Source organism: Gallus gallus, chromosome 8 (assembly GCF_016699485.2).
Source record: "Gallus gallus isolate bGalGal1 chromosome 8, bGalGal1.mat.broiler.GRCg7b, whole genome shotgun sequence".
NCBI lineage: Eukaryota > Metazoa > Chordata > Aves > Galliformes > Phasianidae > Gallus > Gallus gallus.
The window spans coordinates 27115708-27137164 of NC_052539.1; the positions used below are offsets into that span (position 1 = coordinate 27115708).

The 21457-nt window shown below is 42.7% G+C and overlaps 1 protein-coding gene across 13 annotated transcripts in view; it reads left to right on the forward strand.

The window, feature by feature from the left end:
- PATJ (PATJ, crumbs cell polarity complex component) overlaps positions 1-21457 on the forward strand; it is a 142289-nt gene that overhangs the window by 112839 nt on the left and 7993 nt on the right. For 11 of the 13 annotated variants that reach the window (XM_025153268.3, XM_046944710.1, XM_046944709.1 and 8 more), the window contains 8 exons: positions 9160-9243; positions 11172-11365; positions 13387-13534; positions 14321-14407; positions 17152-17269; positions 18721-18761; positions 19034-19156; positions 20254-20358. In XM_025153268.3, coding sequence (XP_025009036.2) covers positions 9160-9243; positions 11172-11365; positions 13387-13534; positions 14321-14407; positions 17152-17269; positions 18721-18761; positions 19034-19156; positions 20254-20358 — 900 coding nt within the window. The remainder of the gene's footprint in view (positions 1-9159; positions 9244-11171; positions 11366-13386; positions 13535-14320; positions 14408-17151; positions 17270-18720; positions 18762-19033; positions 19157-20253; positions 20359-21457) is intronic. The other 2 variants (XM_025153270.3, XM_025153273.3) reach the window with 1 other exon arrangement.

Consider the following 21457-nt stretch of genomic DNA (forward strand, 5'->3'; position numbering starts at 1 on the left):
GCGCTGCTCGGAGCGCCGGGCAGGCCTCCAGCTTTGGGTCAGCAAGGCAGGGCTCTGAGCTGGGGCAGTCCCACCCTGGGGGCAGTGATCAGCAATGGCACATGGGGCCAGAGGTTCTGTTGTTAGCACAGAGTTAGGAAATGCTCCTTAGTTATAGTGTTTTTGTTTTTTTTTTTCAGAGAATCGAGGATTCATTTAAGAGAGTTGTCCCTGTACTCCTCCATATTGTGTGTGGGGCTAGTTGGTCCTAACCCCATTGTGAATGCTGCCATGTTGGGGCCAGTGAGCAACTTGCAGTGAAATTTTCCCTTAGTGGGCATGGCAGTGGGGTTGATGGTGGAACTTAATGGTCCTTGTGGTCTTTTCCAGCTTTAATGATTCCATGATTTTATATGAATTAAGATTGTCAATTTATAAGGACTTTAATCTCAGCAGGATATGGAAAAAACATTGCTCTAAGATAAAAACAGGTAGGTGAGAGCAGTGTTCTACTTCCAGCTGGGTAATTAAGCAGTGGTCAAGTTGATAACTCGTAGTTATGGCTGTGTGTGCTGCCTGGGTGATGGAGGTGCTCAGACATGCCACAGGGTGTTCAGGGGCTGATGGAGGAGTTGTCTGCTTTGATATATGAAAAATTTTTGCTTTTGCTTTCAGCTGGGTTTAATAAAAAGCATTTTTAAGGCAATTAACAAACTCTAAGGTATTCCATCTGTAAAATAAAGTGGTCCATAAAGCCAGGAAACTGGAAAACTTAAGCCGCAATCCAAAAAGTAGCAGAGTATGCCTGTGCTCAGCTATAATGCTAGTTGCTGTAAGAGCTGGTAGCACAAGAGTCAGAAAGGAAAGTCTTTCCTAATCACCTCTGTTAGCCCAGGAGGCTTTCTGGCGTGTAGCGGAGCAGGGGGAGCTTCGTGATGGTTGGGATACAGTTTGACAGAAGAATATTTAGATTTATTCTGTCAGTTCAGGTGAGTCATACCTTGCATAAACCCCATCTGTTAAGGAAGGGCAAGGGAATAATCAAGAAAACAGTGACTTTAAATTGCAGCTGTTCAGGACTCGCTGTTTGCCCCTGGAGCTGTGAGGGCTAATTACCCTGCTAGGATCTCCATGCTGCCAGGACCATGCTGTTACCAACACCAGAGTCAAGTCTGCTATCTGTGCTTTGTGCTGTGCTGCGCATTCAGCAGTGAAGACATACCTCAATGTGAGGACTGATGTGACCTCTCTGTTACTAAACAAACAATTTCTCCATCAGTTGGGCTTTCTCCCCCCTCCTCCTCCCCTGCCAATCTTAGCTGTATTTATATTCAGGCAAAAAATAGCTCCATCAGCTATAGACAGTCAAGGTCTGAGCAACTTTTCATGCAGCCATCAAGTCCAACTAAGACTGATCTGTTTCAGTGGAATATGCTTACTTTGTAACCACAGATGAAAAGCAAGACATTGGCCTCAGGAGGATTTCATCAGTACATTCAATATAGATACTGATGCTGTTAAATCTATTGCACAGTGAATGGAGCAATAGAAGAAAAATTGGCAATAGGAGTCCCAAGGTTTTTTGTTGTTGTTGTTGTTGTTTTTTTATGATGACTTGGGTATTACAGGGAGAAGTTTGTGTTGGGAGGGAAAAACATTCAATTACTTGTTAGTTGTCACTGACATGAAATAGAAGGCAATTTAATGACAGTGGTAAACGTAGTTAGCTTGAAATTGTGAGGAATTGCTTTGACTCTTGGTTGGATAATGTAAAAATGAAATTGATGGATTCATCATAATTCCAAAAATGACATTATGTTGCACAGCATGAAAAAAACCAAACTGCTTTGTACATGAGTTATCACAAATGGGAACTAAAGCAGTAAGTTTTGCAAATCATATATTTGATAGATCTTTGGCAATGGTTGAGCTGGCTGTATGACTAGCAACAATTCGCTTGAAGAAGTTGGTGTCTTCCAGGAGTGTAAATCAACCATAACATTTAAGTTAACAGTATACAAAAACAGTAGGACATATCAAAATGGACTTCAGGGGTATCTTGTTTGCTGGCAGTTGAAACCACTGGCTTTGGCTTCATATCTTATACATGTTCAGGATCCCATGCATCCTTTCTATCCCGTGTTATGCACAGTACACTGTAAATGTTCATATTTCTTTATTTAATGAAATAATGAGAGTGAGAGAGTTAACGTTTTAATATGTAGCTCTGTGTTTTATTATTCCCTCTAAAATGAGCATGTATACTTTTTGAAAAACTTGGGTTTGCTTTGGCACGTGATTCATAGAAACGTAGCTCTTTCTATCATTCTGACTTAAGTCATATATTTTTACACTAAACATCTTATTACCTTAGTTTTATTATTTCAGAATCAAAGGAGAGCTTGCAAATGTCTATGACTGCAGACCGAAGGAATGTTAATGAATAGTGCCATTGAATTTTCAGGTTTGAGCTTTTCTGATCTTAGAGAATATAACTGTAAGCAAAAATATTATGCAAGCTGAATAAAATTTAAATAAATAAGGACCAGATGTAACTATAGGGGCCTATAAAATGTAATACAAATATTATCCACTTCCTTAAAATAAATCTGTATTTTAGTATGAAAAATTATATTCATATTGATGTTGTGGATTAATCTTTTTTATGAAAGCTGGCAAGTGAACACCATCTCTTGCAATGGACTTGTTCTTAAATGGGAAACAGACCTTTTGTTTTGACCTTGAGGACAGAAGTTTTTCAGTATCATGCAACGGTAAAGCATTTTTACATTAACACAGTAATACACTTTTACATTATATAGCCTGTTTTATTACGGCAGTGTTTGGCTTGGGATTTTGGGTGCCTGTTAATGGTTTGTGAATGCTAGCAGATTCAAAATATTTGAGTGTTGCAAAGAAATATACGCAGCACACAGCATTAGGTAAACTTCTGTGAGAAGTCAAGTGATTTGCTTTGAGCTGACCTTCAGCTTTTGTTGCTGAGCTGCTGTCTTTCAGGTTTCATTCTGATCTGCAAGTGGAAGATCCTATCAGAATGGTTGTAATTTCCTGTGCCTACAAGTAAGGAGCAGCTGGCTTTATTCTGACTACTGAAAGATGCTTATATGGGGCTAATTCTTCAGCAAAACACCCTATGCAACTGGTTGATTTCTACTTTATCTGTGAACCAGCCTGTAAAAACGAAATGACAATTTTACTGCTCTGGACAAACTATTATAAAAGTTGAAGAGGAAATAACTAATGATGTTTTACTTGCCCTGGGAAAGAGATAAGTCTAATCCTGTAGTCAGCAAAAGCCCTTGTAACTTTATTATCTGTACTAAAAGTTAATTTAGTGTAACGTTTGTAGCTGTGTAGGAAATTTGTTGAAAATGTGTAGTAATAGCTTAGGAAAATACAACTTGTCAACTAACTCTGAAAGCATCTTTTCTTGGATGTCATGTAGCTTCTTTGCTTCCTCAGGAAAGTACTCAAACGCACGCAGAAAAGCATTTTTCCTTCTATTGCATACCGTAATCGTGGTAGTGGAAAGACTGCATCCACCTAACTACAGCCCAAACTGAGACACAGGCACTTGGGATTAATACAGTCCCAACGGTTTGCTCTGCCTGCTTTCCATCACTGCCCAGCCATGAAGGTTCCCAAAAACCGACTGCCGCTGTTTTGATCTGGATGTTCAGCATCAGCCATCTGTGTGCTCAGAAGTGTCTGCTCTGGGAGACACGTCCCCTTTTTCCATGCAGTGCTCTGTTGTCTGGGACAAGTGGCTGCTGGTGCCTGTGGTGGCAGAGAGAGCCTTACAGCCGTAGGGGACAGAGCTGCGGATCTGGTTTCTATGCCCGTGACTGTTCTGGTTTTTGTCTAATGATTGCAACTTTAAAAAGCATATCTTGGAAAGCACAGTCTGGGATTTTAAAACAAGTTGTTTCCAACTGAGCACCTTACTCAGAGCTGTTTTGTGCTGGTGATTATTGCAGTCCTCCACGAGTAGTGGTTCACTTCACTTCTGTGAAGTGCCTTTGATCCTGTCAAAATAATGGCTGGGTCTCAGACAAGTAGCAAAGCAAAGGCAAACTCCAAGTTAATAGTAGTTCAGTTAAAGGAATAGCTTGTTGTGAATGATCTGAAGTAGTTAAGAACTGTTCAGTTCTGTGGCAATAAGCCATAGGGAAGGCATAGGCAGAATTTAGGCTCTTTTTCTTTCAGGTTCAGTCAGCTACACGGGGATTTCTCTGCCCCAACTCTTTTGAAATTTCCCTTCTTGTGTACTCTTCCACCTTCTATCAAATGATACCACTTCATCAAAATACTCACGGTGTTTACTACTAACCTCCTTCATGACTTGTGTCCATTTACTCCTTCACTCTCTGCTCCCAGCATTTGCATACAACCCAGGTCTGGGGTTGATTTTCCACTGAAAAAGGCACCTGCATTGCAAACCTGTCCTTCTGCAGAATGGCTGCATAGAAGAAACTGGCTCAGATGCAATAAACTTGCAGCAAACGTGTGAGCGGTCCCAGCCTAAAGCCAGACAGCTTGTGAGCCTTCCTCAGCACAGTTTATGGTCCTGCAGGCTTTTAAGATTTGCTTGGTCAGTGGTTTTCCTGAATAGGAAGCTGACTTTGCCACCTTTCTCCCCAAGGTTCAATTAAGACAGTGCTACGTGGTCATTGCCTGAGGTCTCTTCCTTAGCAGTTCTCGACATTTAAGATACAGGGATTAAGCTGTCACTCTTACTGAATGTACTTCTTAATGGGAGCATTTCTATCTGTGCTCTCTGCTGATGGTGAGTTGATAGCCTTCCCCTGCCAGGTCTCCGAAGTTGTTATAAATCAAGCAGAAGAAATACCCACAGCTGGGGGGAAGTTGAGATCGGATTCCCCAAGAGTTCAGCACTATTCCCCTCCCTTAGAAGGAAACACGATGTAGATCACACTTTATATGTTTTATGTGTTGTATTTCCCAAGAGTAGGTTCTCAGATAGGCAAGCTTGCAAAATATAGCAGCCATGCACTCACTGTTCGGTAGTCATTCCCTCCTCACTAATACTGTTCTTCATGGTGTTGATCAAGAAATCAATGCCCTTTGTTTGCAAGAAGGCTGTGCAACAACCATAATATTCTGGTAAAGTAATAGCAAGTGGGGCATGGCTGTCCCACAGTCCAAACCTGAACCTTCCAAAGCACTGTGTAATGTACTGCAGGGCGCATTTGATAAGCACTCCGCTTATCAACCAGGTTCTTGCTGTGGTTTAGAACCATTCTGGTTGGGTTTTTAGCAATTCAGTATAGATAGCGCCAGTGTGTTCAGCTTCATTCCACTGAACTGCAGGCCCTTCTGTTTCGTAAGCCTCCAATGAAAGCATTAGTTAGGTCAGCAGTAGTGGACAGCTTCCCTTCTAATTCAGTTTCCAAAGTTTTCATGGTCAGGTAGTCTTGGATTTCACCTGCGAGCATGGACTTTGTTTAGCATGAAATTATGCTGATTTTATGCCCGGGCTTGTTTTCTGCATCCTGCCTTCATGTATAGGAAATGTTAAACTTTGCATTAACTCCTGATTCTTATAATGGTGCCAGACTAATGGAGAGTCTTTGTCAAAATATACAGAGATGAGAGCTGTAGGTTTTTGAATGTATTTGTAAATCTTACGAAATGTATGCTTTCAGCAACGAGATAACTTCCTTTAAATAGCAGTGTTCTTGATATGGTAAGAGTGTTTTTATTTCCCCCTTCAGCACTAACAGTTTTTGCAGCTCTGACAAGCTGTATCATGGGCTGCCATAATCTGTACGTAACTGGGAGTGAGAGGAGGATGCGAGAGAAAATCTGTCTATGGCCACTGTTAACTTACAGCCTCCAGTTGGACACTGGCACCACTTCCCTTCCCTCTCCATTTGATTGATTGATTTTTTTTTTTCTTAACTACTGAAGTCTTGACTTGTCAAGTTTCTTAGCACACAACTGAGTTTGAAGCTAGTGAGTAGGAGCTGCAGATGTTCAATTACCAGAACCCATCCTTCAAATAAATGTTCTGTATTGGCTTAGTCGTGATAGTTCCCGGTTTGTTTTCTGATGCACTGAGATGAGTGTTACAGCCCCAGTCTGGCATTACAGAATGGGGCTCAGTAGTTAGATGGCTGGAATAATACGTTACATCTCTTGACTGTGTGTTCAAACTCCTTTAAAATATTGATGTCAATAAAAATATTTAATAACACCAGTAATTTCTAGCCATTTGTCATGGATGATCAAAACTAACAGAGTCTGTCCAGATCCCACTAGATTCAATGGAAAAACATTACTTCTGGGTTAAATATGTATTGAGCTGATGCCAGAAATAACAGAGGTTAGGTGTCTTTTGTCATAGTTCATAAGCTAAGGAAGGCCAGGCTAATTGATGCTATGGACCATTGCAGGCATGTTTCTTCATTCTGTTTTTCAGTTGATTCAATAAGCCTCTTACAACTATTTTTTTTTTAAAGAAAACAAACTATTTGAGAAAACAGTATTTTGGCAGGTCAGCTGGGTGTTTCCTTCCAGGGTAGGCACAGGCTGAATAGGAATGTACCTTTTTATGCCATATGTATTTTTAGTTCTAGGTCTGGCTTCTAACACATGCCGGAACCACAGAGTAGTACAGAGTTGTTGCCTTTGCAAATAGGTGATGCAGATTACTCAGACTGATAACATTTGGAGGTTGTTTAGGTATGTGTGGTTTTACATTTACAAATGCAATACTGAAAAAAGCTGGTAGCTTCAGGGCTTTTTTTTTTTTTTTAACCATTTTTAAAACAATTACAGGTGGAAAACAAACTTTAAGAAACAGGATTGAAAGTTCCTTGCTCAGAGGTTAGGAAATATCAGATTAAATAGTCTGATAGGGTTTAATTAACCATCCTGTTTACATGCCAAGTCTGCTGTTATGCCATCACATGCCATTTTTCTTCAGAATGTCTTATTCATCCACTATCCTTGCGTGCCTGACTTAAATCACAGTGGCCTGGGTTGAAAAGGCCCACAGTGCTCATCAGTTCCAACCCCCTGCTATGTGCAGGGTCACCAACCACCAGACCAGGCTGCCCAGAGCCACATCCAGCCTGGCCTTGAATGCCTTCAGGGATGGGGCATCCACAGCCTCCTTGGGCAACCTGGGAACAGTGCGTCACCACCCTCTGGGTGAAAAACTTCCTCCTAATATCCAGCCTAAACCTCCCCTGTCTCAGTTTAAAACCATTCCCCCTTGTCCCATCACTATCCACCCTCCTAAACAGCCATTGCCCTCCTGTTTATATGCTCCCTTCAATGATCCTGTCATGATAAGCTGGTCAATATTTTGTGTTCTGTTGGCAATTTCTAAGTATCTTCTGCCAAAAGTGTTTACAATGGTAAAAGCAAAGCATGCTGTTGAAGTTCTAAACCTAAGACTCAGCACTTCCCTAAGTTACCCATGATCAGCCTCGGGTGACAGAATACATGTAAAGATATACAGCACTGTCACCCTGTTGGCTTTCACCCAGAAAAAAGTCTCCTGTGTTGACTAGAGTTAGATGATCATTTCAAAAACAGAGGTAACATAAAAGAAGAAGAGACTGAGAGAAGATCTCAGACGTGCAGCAGAGAGGTGCAGTGGTGCTGCTGATGAGGATGTGAATGTGTTGCTCAGCCCCTTTGGTAATTGCTGTTCCAGTTATTTCAAGAAAACCCTGCAGTCACCAGTGGTATATTTTTTTTAAATCAGACTGTTCTTTTGATTTTCTTAATTACCATGGTACACAGCTCGTATTATTTTGCCTTCGTTTATGTAGATTGAAAACTCTTTTTCCCCATCTGGGACACTCGTATCAGCTGTAATCCATTTGTGATTAAAACCCTTCAGGCTTTTTGCAGTGACTGGTGTACATGTATCAAACACGAAGCTTATGATGGCAGTGCTGTGCTTCAGCAGCAGCGGAGCGGCTGTAGATACAAGTTTACATCCTTAAATAAGGTGTAGTGGGAATGAAAGAGAGTAATGCTCCCAGTGTTGTCTTGATCAGAGTGCTAGCTTTAGGGCATTCGGCTTCTTTCTCTTCAACATACACCATGTGTGCTGGGAAAGCATCGCAAAGCAACACAAGGGGGGTTAACTCAGTGATGAGAGACGTACTATCTACAGTGTTATCAAAACACGAGCACGCTTTGTTCTCCCACAGCCTCTATTTCCTGCTCCTGCCATGGGAAGGCCGCATGGCATGGTACGCACCCTGCCAACATGGCACACCGAGAGCCTTGTGCTTGGCTGGTGTGGCAAGCTCCTGAAGGAGCTCCGTAGCCACAGCAATTTTGTTGGTTGTGTTTGTCTGAGGGCTGGGTAGTCTGATACCTGCTAAGTAAGTTGCCTCGTGTTTATCCACAGTGACTGTAAAGGAAAGAGCGTGGCTCATGGCCCTGAAGTGGGCCATCTATTTGCGAGCACTGGTAGTGTCACAGCTGGAGCTCTGCAGCAGGATGTTCACCTATTTGTTTCTGGGGGGAAAAAAAAACCCTCAAACCAGAACAATGCAAAGGGAAAGCACCAGCAAGAGAACAGTATGTTCTTTGTAATGCTTTTTCTTTGGGGACATCTATTGCTGGCAATAAGATTAAATCACTGAAACCTTCCCTGAAGCTACATCTGCCACTGCCTACATTTTCCAACCTCAGTAATAAACTAACATTTGCCATTGTTCGTTTCTTCTGGATTTCATTTCTTACAGATTTAACCAGCGCTATTTACCACAAGGCATTCAGCTCTTGCTTAAAGCAGAGACCTATGCCAAGTCCCTAAGAACATTCAGCGCTCCAAAGAATCTGGTTTTAAATTATATCATAAAAAGTAGACGATATTAATACACCAGTTCACACCGAGTTCACGTGTTGCTCCATGCCAACGTATAAAACTGATAGGAGCCACAGAAGCCTAAAAAGCTCTAGCCGAGACTAGCCTGCAGTGGTGAACAACACCCTTTTTACCTTTTTATTAGCTGTCTCTGCATTCTGAGCGTGGCGGTACTTTTCTTACTGGGGACGATGGCAGCTATCTCTGTATGGTGGTAGCCCTCTTTCTCCTGACATGGCGTGCACGGGGTTGTGGCACACGGGGTGTTGCGGGGATTGCTCAGCTGCCCTTTGTCCCCACAGGATGCCATCGTGATCCATGAAGTTTATGAAGAAGGGGCGGCAGCCAGGGATGGCAGGCTGTGGGCCGGAGACCAGATCCTTGAGGTAAGCATGTCTCTGTGTATGTGTATGTATCTGTCTCACGTAGATTTGCACTCGGTTCAGCATAGCTTTCTCATGGGGAAAACAGGGATCGTTTGTAGGATTGGTACACAAAGCTCTTTTTCCATCGCTGAGAACACCCTGACACATTTGTTATTTCCTCGTATATCCTTATAAACTGAAGGCACCAACTGAGAATACATTAAATGTGATTGAACAAGGTAGCTTTCAAACGACGTGGATCAGCTGCCATGTCCAATTGCTTGGCACTACTCAGCCTTCTGCTCCCACACCGAGGCCTGGCTGCTGCTCCCACGCGGGCACCACAGTGCCAAGCCTGGCTCTGCCTTCAGCCAGCAGGCTGAGCTGGGAAGGGGTTAAGAACGAGGGGCTGCTCTGCACATGAAGCTTGCGTCAGGCAGCGGTCGGCGCAGCTGCTTACAGTGTCTCGCTGTCAGCTCAGGACAAATTCCCAGCATGGCCATTAAGGCGTTAGTGCGTAGGGTTAGGAAAATAGTGAGGGGTACTTGGGGAGCTGTCTTTACAGCTCTTGCACTGCAAATATTTTTTTTAGCGTTCGGGCTGAATGTTGTTTTCATTTTATAAATAACTGTGCATTAGCAGAGCACGATAATTAGGCAGGGGATAAAAATGGGGAAGGTTAATTAATTCTTCACTGGCCAAACAGGAAAGTGCTAATGTTTGTGTGCCGTAATATTGTTATTATTTCAGCTTTTAAAGGCTGTACTAACGAAGCAGAGGGATGACTGAATTAGTTTCAGATTAGTGTGTAAAGCACACATAGATGCCTGTGTCAAGAAAATAATACTGATGTGTACGGAGTTAGTACAAAAGAATATAATGACGACAGACTAGGTTTAATTGTCTTCACATAGAATTAAGTTAAAATGGTTATAACTTGACATACTTTGGGATGCAGAGAAATGTTTTCCTCGCCTTAAAATCTATTCTGTCATGTAAATGTATTGAGACTGCATTGTTAAAACAGCTGCAGCCCATGCTAATTCCTACAGCATCCAAACTTTGTCAGGTGTCGTACTGAGAGGCTTGGTTTAGTAGGGACATATTGGTGGTAGGTGGATGGTTGGACAGGGTGATCTTGGAGCTCCTTCCCAACCTAGGGGATGCTATGATTCTATGGTTCCTAACCAGACTTGGAAAATGAAATGGGTATTTATTTATTTATTTATTTATTTATTGTATTGACAGAGAAAAGATGGTTTTGTCAACAGGATATGGGCAAACACTTTAAGAGGTGTCCTAGCATGAGGCTTGGAGAAAAGTTAGGAGATCAGATTTCAAGTTGCAGTCGTTTTTTTTTCTGGTACTTTAGCATTCAGTCAGAACTTCTTGTCAATCTGACAATATTAAGCATTGTCAGGTTATTGTAAGAGAAATGTAATCTAGTGCTCCAAGAGTGGTCTTGTGTGCCATCTATTGGAACAAAGCAAAATAACCATTCAGTGTGTCCTGCCTGGGCTTCACCATGGCCATTGCTAATGACACTGGTTCCTTGTGCCCTTAAGCTGTATGGTGTGACCTAGCCTGGGAGGAGGAACTTCAGCACTGCTGCCTGGAAGGGAACGAGGGCTGCAGAACTACAGGAAGGCTGAAGGGACCACAACCTACTTCATCTGGTTTGTAAAGTTGTAAGCAGTGGTTGAGCCTCCAGCACTTAGAAAGCAGGATGGGAACCCCCACAAAGCTCAGGATCCAAAATATTTTGATTGTTTGGATTTAATCTATACAGCGGCACAACGCGCACCATCTCATTCAGGAGGAAATCAGAGCACTAAATTAGAGTGCCAAGAGGTGTCGGTTTGACAAATTTTTCCTGTCACGCAAGGGTAGGATGTGATGAAAGGATCGTTTGTATGTGTTGTTTGAAATGAAAACTCTGATTGTTTCAGGTGAACGGGATCGATCTGCGGAACGCCAACCACGAAGAAGCCATCACTGCGCTGAGACAGACGCCTCAGAAGGTGCAGTTGGTTGTTTATAGAGACGAAGCTCATTACAAAGATGAAGAAAACTTAGAGATTTTCCATGTAGATATTCAGAAGAAAACAGGCCGAGGACTAGGGCTCAGCATAGCTGGGAAACGGTAAGAGCATCTCTGATCAGAATGCATTGCAAACAAGAAGTACCTTGCTTTTTGCCATATGAACAGCTGTAGCCATTAAATGGAATATGAAATAAAGGAAGAAGTCCTCAAGCAAAAAGATTTCACATCTGAGTACCTTCAAGCATGTTGTGGGGTTGTGATACTGGCTTCTCCATTAAAGCCAAAGCAGAGCTATGTAACAAAGGCTGCTGTTCCCTCTGGAAAACTCCCAGTTTGCAGCATCATGTCCCACTTTATCATAGAATCATAGAATAGCCTGGGTTGAAAAATACCACAATGCCCATCTCGTTCCAACCCCCTGCTATGTACAGGGTTGCCAACCACCAGCCCAGGCTGCCCAGAGCCACATCCAGCCTGGCCTTGAATTGCCTGCAGGGATGGGGCATCCACAGCCTCCTTGGGCAACCTGGGAACAGTGCGTCACCATTCACTTTATGAGTGAGTGAGGCTGAGTGAGCACATGCAGAACTGGTAGCTTAATGTTCTGATGGTTTAAGCGTAGCTGTGGCTGAGCCTGAGAGCCCTAGCCATGGCTCTTCAACATGGGGAAAAAATACCTCTTTGTTTCCAAATACTGGGATATGCCTTAGAAAACTGATTTGTTAGTTAGATCTATACTGTACTCTGTTTCAAAGTGACCAGTTTTGGTGGAAAATAGGAGCCTGGTAAAGAGAGAGACCATCCCTGTCAGCTACATGAGTGACTATACAGCACTAGAGACAGTGGTTCTGTGAATGAAGAGCAGAATCCAAGATACTGTGGAGGGTAACAGCTGCTTAATAGAATGTGACTTTGTGCTGATGTATTTCTAAACCATTGCTATTAGATCATTCAAGCTAGAGCACTGATAGATTTAATCTTTCATTGCTAGAAGAGATTTACAGGCAAGCACTCATTCAGTGCTGGTGCATGCAAATTTTATAGTTGCTCTTCTGTATTGCCAAAAAATTGTATTTTCTCAATTACAAATCATCATGTCGTTATCCTGACTGTGAATGGTCAGTAAAGTTTCTGCAGCAGTTTGGGGTTTTTGTTATTTTGTTTTTTGTTTTGTTTTGTTTTGTTTTTTTCCAAGACCTGGTGAGGCTTAACCCAGGTGTTGTGAGCAGATTGTGGGTTGGGTAATTAATTTAGCTTATGTAAATTACCCTACAGATGGTAATCGCAATCTCCGGCCCTCCCTTGATTGCTTCTGCACAAAACTTTCAGTGCTGTTGTTAACTGCTTGGCATGTAGGGATTTCCACTGTAGAGGTAACCTTATTTCCTTAGTCCATCCAGCAAGAGCCAGGTATCAGCCAGCAAAGCACTGTGTCCTGCTGCACACAGGATGCCAAATGCCAGCCCCGTGCGTTGCAGCCCGCACCAGCTCATCCATGGCGAGCCCTGGTAGCTGGGGCTGGGCACAGAGGGCTCCTGTGGTGTAGGGAAGGGAGTCGTGATGTGGGGGCTGCAGCTCGTAAATCTGCTCTGCCCCCCAGCTGTGCTCACAAGCCTCGCTGCAGGCAGACAGCCGCAGGGTTGGATTTTCTGCTGCATAACTTGTGTGCAAACTATAAAAGTCTTTTCTGCAGGCTTCTCTGTTTGGGGCCTCCAAGCTTTTAGAGAAGAAACCAAGCTGAACCTTTAGGGGGAATATAAAAATATATACATTTCTAAGGCTGCATAATTCAGATCAGGAACATCAGGGGACGGTTTAACTCCATCTTAGACTGATCCTTGGCTTTTTGTTTGTACAAGTGGTGTTTTTCATGAACCTTTATGGATCGGATGATCAGAACTAACAGATCAAGGGGAAAGACAGCATTAAACGTAGCAAAACCTGCCTTGATTTTACATGCTCATAGATTTTCTTACACTCAAATGGTTGAATGGGGTGTAAAACTCGTTCTTCCTCTGCTCACAGGTTTCTTTTTATGTGTCTTATATGCAAGTAATCTAAATTGGTCTCCCAAAGAATATTGGATTGTGTAATTAGCCATATGCTTCTTGCATTGTTAGAAATGGAAGTGGAGTGTTTATCTCTGACATTGTTAAAGGAGGAGCTGCAGACCTAGATGGAAGATTAATTCAAGGAGATCAGATTTTGTCTGTTAATGGAGAGGATATGAGAAATGCCTCACAAGAGACTGTTGCCACTGTACTTAAGGTGAGTACATAATACATTTTAAGAGATGGAATTGCAGTTACTGACGCCGTGCAAGGTAATTATCCTGAAGTGCTATTTCCGCATACCCAGGACAGCTCAGACAGATTACAAAGCCAGGAATTTCATCTGAAATTGCTGTGTGAGATCCATTCAGCATCACTTCTTCTTGTATATTTAGAAGTGAAATGATATGAAATGAGGAAACAAAGAGACGCAGCATTTAGGCATTGATTTGAAAATGCAACTGTGAACTTCACATGCTAGAAAAATATTTTGGAACCTGAGAGGCGTACAAATCAGAGCTGCCCTGAAGTAAATTGCCTTTGGCTTCACTATACTAACTTGCAGCTATAAAACTGCAACTTAAATCCACTCCTACCATAGCATCTCTACGGGGGTGGTTTTATACTTAATACAGCCTGGGAGAATTTTCCTTTCCCTATTAGAAAGCTCTGGGGGTTTGAGTGGGAGGAGAGGGCACAGGATGCTCTGACCATGGGCACCTGTTGGCAGCTCCCAGGGCTGTCAGCCTGTACTGAGGGGTGATGCCAATGGTGGGAGCATGTAGAAACATTCACATTGACTTCAGCATTGAGGATAAACCTCAGTCCAGGGACAGGTACTTCTGATATAGTCCCAATGAAAATGTGAGTGTTTCAAGTATTCAGTACATTGTGGTTTTCTTCATGGGTCTGTGATGCTGAATATGAACGTAATTCTCTCCAGGAGAGCATGAAATATCCTATGTCGACTTAAATGCTGTACGTTGTGGTTCTTTCTCCCAAGTGTGCCCAAGGCCTGGTTCATCTCGAGGTGGGGAGGCTGCGAGCCGGATCGTGGCTGTCATCACGGAAAACAACCCAAAACAGTCAGGTTAGTGACAAATTCATACGTATAAAGTGAAGCTGTGAAGGGCAAGGAACGAGAACAGCGTGCAAGGGGTGCCTGTGAGGCTCTGTTCTTCCGTAGACATTCAGTGCTGAGGGTGTGGAACAAAATATTTTATCACTCAGCTGAAAAGACAGCGTCATGTTGTAATGCTGAATAAGTGAAATAGTTGGTTAATGATTCTTTTGTTTGATAGAGGAGGGTTTTTTTTTCTGAAACATACCAAAAATTTGTAATATCTTCCTCAAACACCAATGCCCAGAAATTTTTTAGACTTGCAGAAAATGCTGAATGCCTTTTCTGCAGCTGTTTTGTCAATCAAAATGAGTTAATGAAACTGAACTGTATCTTTGCCTATCTTGTGGCAGAACCACATGAGAGCTGCTTTACTCTCAAAGAAAACACAGAGCAATTTCCTGCTTCACTTGCTTTTTACCTGAAGCGAGGACAACAATTCGTTTTTCAATCAGTGCAGGGCTTTCCCCCTCTCCTCACTCCCCCTAATCCTCTCAGACATTGATACTATTAAAGTCTACAGCGAGGGAAAGATGACTTGGAAAACTTTTTAAAATGGATTCTCCTGCTGAAGACCAGCTGCTTTGCCACCATATTGTAGCTGGAAACATCCCAGAGACAGGCAAGCCATGGCTCACAACGGTGTAATTCTGTGGGGTATTTTGCCCCCTGTCTGCATGGAGGGGCATTCCTGGTGGCCTCCTTCCACTCAACACTCTGCTGGGATTGAGCCCAGCCTCCACAGATGCTAAAAGAATGGCCTGGAAACAGCAAGAAGAAGCAGTAGGAGGCTTAGGGATGTAAGTTAAAACAGGAATGACTTCAAGGAAAAAATAATTCTAGTGATCAAGTCGGTTAGAGTGGAACACTTCTTTGATTTCATCCATGAACAACCAAAAATGTGCCAGATCCTGGTCATGTGGCATGATTTCTTCACTTTATAAAAGCCAGCGGTGATCCAGTCTGCTGTCTGTGTGGGTAAGTGTTAGAAAGGGCTGAGGAGCTCACAGCCATGTGTGCTAAGCCCAGCTTTAAAACTAAATACCACTAGAGAAACATCAGCACTGCATGCAGCAGGCAAGGAACGATGGAACAACAGAGGAAAATGAGAGTGATTGCATTAAGTAAAGGCAGGAGTACGGATATTACTTGCTGTAGTTGTTGTACGAACAAGAGCAATGTGAACAAAAGGTGATGGTTAAAAGTTACTACACATTGTTATGCAATGGCCAGAGCTGAAGCAAGAGGTGATAATATCTGCCACGATTCTGGGTAGAAGGTAAGCTCAAATGCTAGCAATGCCATCCCCTTTCTTTTGTACCATACCAGGCTTTCTCAAGAACCTGTTAATTTCTGTATTTCTTCACGTTAAGAAAAGTCGTGATCGCTGTTCTTCATGCAGAGTTGTTTGAGGGCCTCCATCTCAGTGTTCCAAAGTGACGTGGGGATTTGGAAAACCAAATGGATGTTTCTCAGCAAAACAGTTCCAAGCGTTATAAAACTCCTGGCAGATAATATGGCGAATCAGCTTGAATGATTTGCACAACTGTGAGCAATGCTTCAGAGCCCGCTGGACGAGAGCATCCCGAACTTTTGTCCTCACTTGGCTTTTTTTCTGGTCCGTTGCATACCTTTAACAGCAGAAACATAAGGCTCGTGGTGCAGGACAGTGATTTCTTTCACGCGCTTTGCAAATTGTGTTAACTGACCCATGAATTGGGAACGAGACGTGGAAATTGTGCTCTGCCTGTTGTTCGTCACTGACAGCTGCACGCTGGTCAGTTGGAATGAATGCTGCCAGGGCTTTTGATTCGCCGCCTAATGCATTTAAAGGGAGAGCTCAGGTCTTTGTTTTGTGTCTGGCCTTGGTGAAACCTGTTGTTCAGGCGCGTTTCCTAAATTGATAATGATGTTTCCTCTGAGGGGGAGTCTGAGGATATAGGGCCAGATAAGGAAAAATAATGCTGGAAATGAATGGCACAGAACTGAGAGCACACACAAGCAGCTGCCCGCCAGGTTGTGCCTCCTGTTGGCTGTAAGACACGGGCGTCTTGTCCTGCACCTGGGCTGCTTTTCTGGAAGTATCTCTGTCAAGTGAAAGGAGCAGGGCTAGTTCCAGGGCCTTCTAATCACACAAAATGTTCAGCTACGGTAGCAAAGCCTGTAGATGACTGCATGGGAATTATCCCCGCTGTCTGAGAGGAGCTGTCAGGTCTCCTGCTGGGTGCCTCACATACGCTCAGCTAACAATGAAGTGTCCGTGGGTCTGTCATGGCAAAGATGCCCACAGCATTCATCCTCACGTTTGGAGGCCAGCTGGCAATAAACAATGGAGGAGGTTCATCCTGCTCCTTCATGACCTCTGCAGCAAGCCACAGAATGGTTGAGGTTGGAAGAGACGTCTGCAGGTCGTCTGGTCCAACCCAGAAAGCCTCCGAAAAACAGATCCAAACAATGTACACATCAGGTGTATATGCTGAAGTGAAGTCCAGTCCTGTAGTACTGTGAGCAGCTCTGCAAGCATGCCCACAGTACAGGGGCAGATTTGGTAGGTTCCATGTCTTGCAATGAAGTTGGGGGTTTCCACTCTTGTGGCCAACGTGGTATTTCCAGTCTGGTTGCACAGAACACAGCTGCAGCCGTACACTGCAGGAGCTGGCTGGTAGTTAACATCAGGGTTTGACTCTCAATTTCTGATTTATGTTTAATTTCAGGTGAACCAACAGAGCACCCACAGCCACTTCCACCCTACGCTCGCTCCGGTCCTCTCTACCTTGCAGAACTTTGTCAGCACAAAAAGATCTTCAGCAGACGTGTCTCAGAGAAACTCAGGTATGATCTGGACAGATTCGTTGCTTGTTGCTTGCACTGCTCCTTTATTTTTGTGCTGGTTTAATAGCAACATTGAATACTTGAGTCTGATTTTCCTGCACAACCTCCCCAAAGACATACCACTGATGTTTTAAGACCTGTAACACTTTCCAGCACATGACATTATTTTTACATCTAGTAGAAGACTAATGGCTCCTCTATTTTAAATGCAGAATTCCTGTGCCCCGCTATTCCCCGGCGCCCTTGTTGGAGGCTTAGCACAGGCGAGGTTCTTGTATTAGAACAAGTTTTTTCAGGGAATAAAGCTGCCACCACTTCATTTATATCTTTGTTGCTCTTGAGCGTATAAAAGGGTGTTTTGTAATGAAAAAGTCACAATGCCCAGGCTGCAGTTCACACATTTAGTGTGTGCTGAATCTGCAACCTGCAGTAACTTGATGAGGAGCTGTGCATTTGTGTGCTCTGACCCATGTCTGAGACCCATAACAACCTGTGCATGTGCCTGACCATGGGCAGAAGACGTTTCTTCTGGCCGTTCACATGCACTCGAGGAGGTGTGCGTGGCTTTTTGGGCAGCCATCCTTACACATTTTGGAACGGCCCATGCATGCATGCCCTGATGCAGCGTTCCTGGGGCTGGGCTTCCTGCAGTGCCGGACCTTGTGCTCTCATCTTGTGTGCTCATAGCAGCTATTGGCACAAGCAGTGTGTGCAGCGGAAGGAAATGCTGCTATATGTTAATGGGAATCGTTAACTTCTGAAAGAGGCTAATGCTGCCTGCCTTGTAAAAGGTTCTTAAGGTAGTTTAATTAAAGCTGGTACAATTAGGGATTATTATAGCACAGCCCAGGACTACACCATAAGCTTTTAGGCTATTTAGTCCCAGTTCAAATGATTCCTTTCAGTGTCTTTTTTTTCTTTCTGTCTTTTTTTTTTTTTCCCCTGAATGTTTTGAGTACTTCTAAATGTCCTGTGGCTAGATATATGCCAGCCAGACTTCCTGGCTGTCTATTATTTACTAATACAGCACAAATTAGAACAGGAAATCAATGGAACCTCCACAGTCTGCGTGTCCTACCCTTTGTGGCAGAGACACTGTGATTTATGAATAATAAGGCAATCTTTAATTGAGTGAAATGCACAATAGGGCTTTTCTTCAGGCCAGCAGAGTGGTGCTATTCAATAGATTGCGGTGAGCGGCGGCTGTGCTACAAAGAGCATCACAGCAGCATCCGTCAGGCGGAGTGATTGCATCCGTATTCATCTCTGGGTGAAACAGAAATCCCGTCCTCCTCACGTGAGCAGTGCTGCCTGATTTGGCACAGGAAGGCTCTGCTTCTGCTTGGTGATAACTCTGACTAGGCAGCAAGGGACCATTGTCACTTGACAGTGTTATCTCTTAATTATATTATCTCTTAATTACAGGAGCTAATTGTTTGTTTCTTTATTAGTAGGAGCAGATACGGGCCCAAGGACTGTGGAGATAACAAGGGTCAGTGAGTTATTTTCTATCAATTCAAAAAGCTGACACCTTAGACTGAAGTTGTTAATTTTTATAGTGTTCCTTAGAAGTAAAATTGCATTATTTATGTTTGCAATAGGCTCTTGAATGTATGCCTGTATGCACGGGGGTGTGTGTGTATGTCAAACCTACCTATTATTTTCACCATGACGCATAAATCAAATGGATTAGTTATTCCTGTATTCTAAACATTGGCCTCTCTTAGTGGCTCCAATCACAGATGCTTTTTTGCTTTGTTTTAGGGACCAAACGATGCTCTTGGTATCAGCATAGCAGGAGGGAAGGGGAGTCCGTTGGGAGATATTCCCATCTTCATTGCTATGATTCAGGCCAGCGGTGTGGCAGCACGGACCCAAAGACTCAGAGTGAGTAGAAGTGTCTTCTCAGTGCCTTTTCCATCTGCTGTGTGTCTCTCTCGGAGAAGGAGCCTCAGGCACTTCTGTATATGCCATCACTTGGATAATGTCTCATAGACTACCCTGCCTCCTTATTAAAACAAACTAACGAGCCCTGCCCACATCTTCCCCTTTTGATTATATTGCAACTTGGGACAATTGCAGTGGTTGCCTACGTGGAAGAGGAACGTTAGGGAAAAAAACATTTATAAGTAGTCTTTGAGTATGTTTGAGCAAAAGAAATAAACTGGAAGATCTGCAGCGGGTGTTCATCCAGCTCAGAGAAAGCAGCAACAAGCAGTCTAGAAACCACAGGCATTCTGGAGACTGCAGGCTGGGCCTCATTTAAAGCTCAAGCAAGGCAGAAACCAGACCAGAGGTTGCTTGTTTGATGCCAAGGACTGTATGAAGAATTGCAAAAATAAAATGGTTACATCAGATTCATAGGACATGTGGATTTCTAGGAATGACCACAGTGATCATTTATCAGTTTGGGAGTTTCAGGGAATATGGAGCATCAAAAAGAATTTATTATGCAGTTGCACAGGAAAACTTTGGCCCGTGAAATTCACTATTGTAACCACTTCTATGTTCATGCTCTGTCTCTAATAGAAATACACAATAGCACTAAGTGTCAGGGTCAGGATCGGCTTTATGTATAAAGAGAAGAAATAATGTTGATTAATTAGGTTAATACCAGAAGTGTCCGCTTTCATCTCGTATTTACATAATCTATGAGGATATGAACTTGTCTGCACGTATCAACACAAATGAACCCTTTTTGGATGGGAGAAAAGCGGTCCATCTTACCCTCTCTGTTTGCAAATGGAAGCGGTAAGATACAGCCCACCTTTGTTTCTCTGATCACATTGTTACTGAGAAAAAAATCTGTATTTCGCTCCCTCTGACGAATGGTAAATGATCACTAGCAGCGTACAATTCTCACAGAAGCAGTCCTGCAAAAGAGAAGCATGACTGTGCAGTGCCAAGTTCATGAGGAATTTTAAGCATTCTTAATTTTAATTTTCCTTAATGCTAGTAATTTTCCATTACTGTTGTACTTTTAGGTTGGAGATCGGATTGTCAGTCTTAATGGGCAACCTTTGGATGGGCTGTCTCATGCAGATGCTGTTAATCTACTAAAGAATGCTTATGGGAGCATTATCCTGCAGGTATGGTGATAAATGGAACATGCAGCTGCATGAGGGTAGATAAATGGCATTTGGGGAAAAAAAAAAAGCCCTAAGCATCACTGGCACAAGGCATCACAGAATTGCAGGGTGCTTGCTGATGGGAATTACACAGAATGAAAGCAAGAAATAATTTTCATTCAAAAAATTCTTTATTGCCACTTGTACAGACTGTGAGCACGATTATATGGAAGCGTAACAAAGAGAACAAAATAACTTGTTGCTACACATGATAAATCAACAAGCTTCCAAGTTTTTTGGTTTTTGTTGTTTTTCTTTTAATTTGAAGTTAGCTAAGAACAAGAAACTGTCTGTTATGTGTGCATGCATGCTACTGGACTGTGACCAAACTGTCTGCCTTGGTGATTTTCTTATTCTTGAAAGGGAGAGAAGAAAGGTTGCTAACAGCAATTAGCAAAAACTATAGCATCACCATTAACACGGTGCCATCTAAAATTGATTATCTACAATTTTATATATATATATATATTCTATATACAGTCTACAATGACACTTGAGAGAGAAGAAGGGGTTTATCACTGCTGCACGTCTATGCTAGCTAAAAGGAAGCTGTGTTCTGCCACTTGGGTTCTGATTGCTGCTTGCCAGTGTGTTCATCTTGAGTTTATTTTTATGTTTACCCAAAGAAATTGGAAAAATACATGCCAGAGAGAATTCAAAATGCCACTCGTTTGCAAAATTATTGTAACAATTGGAAAACAAGCTTAAGAGTAGAATCTACTGTAATTTTCTTTATCATCGCAGCATATTGGGTTTGAACGCATCTTGAGAGATTTTCACAGGCTTCTTGCTTTCATTACAACATAAATGTGGCTATAAAAAAAATAGAAAAATGTGAGAGGAAAAAAAAAAAGAAAACAAAGGAAGAAAAATGGAATGATAATAAACTTAGACTGCTTATTCTTTGTCTGTCCGTGAACTGCTGACCTGCTAAGTGATGAGCCAGTTCCAGAGCAGATGGTGTATTTGTGTAGTTCCATTGAAGTCAAAGGAACTACACAGATACACACCAGCTGAGGGTTTTCTGTTAAATTATAGTTATCATATTGTTACTAACGTT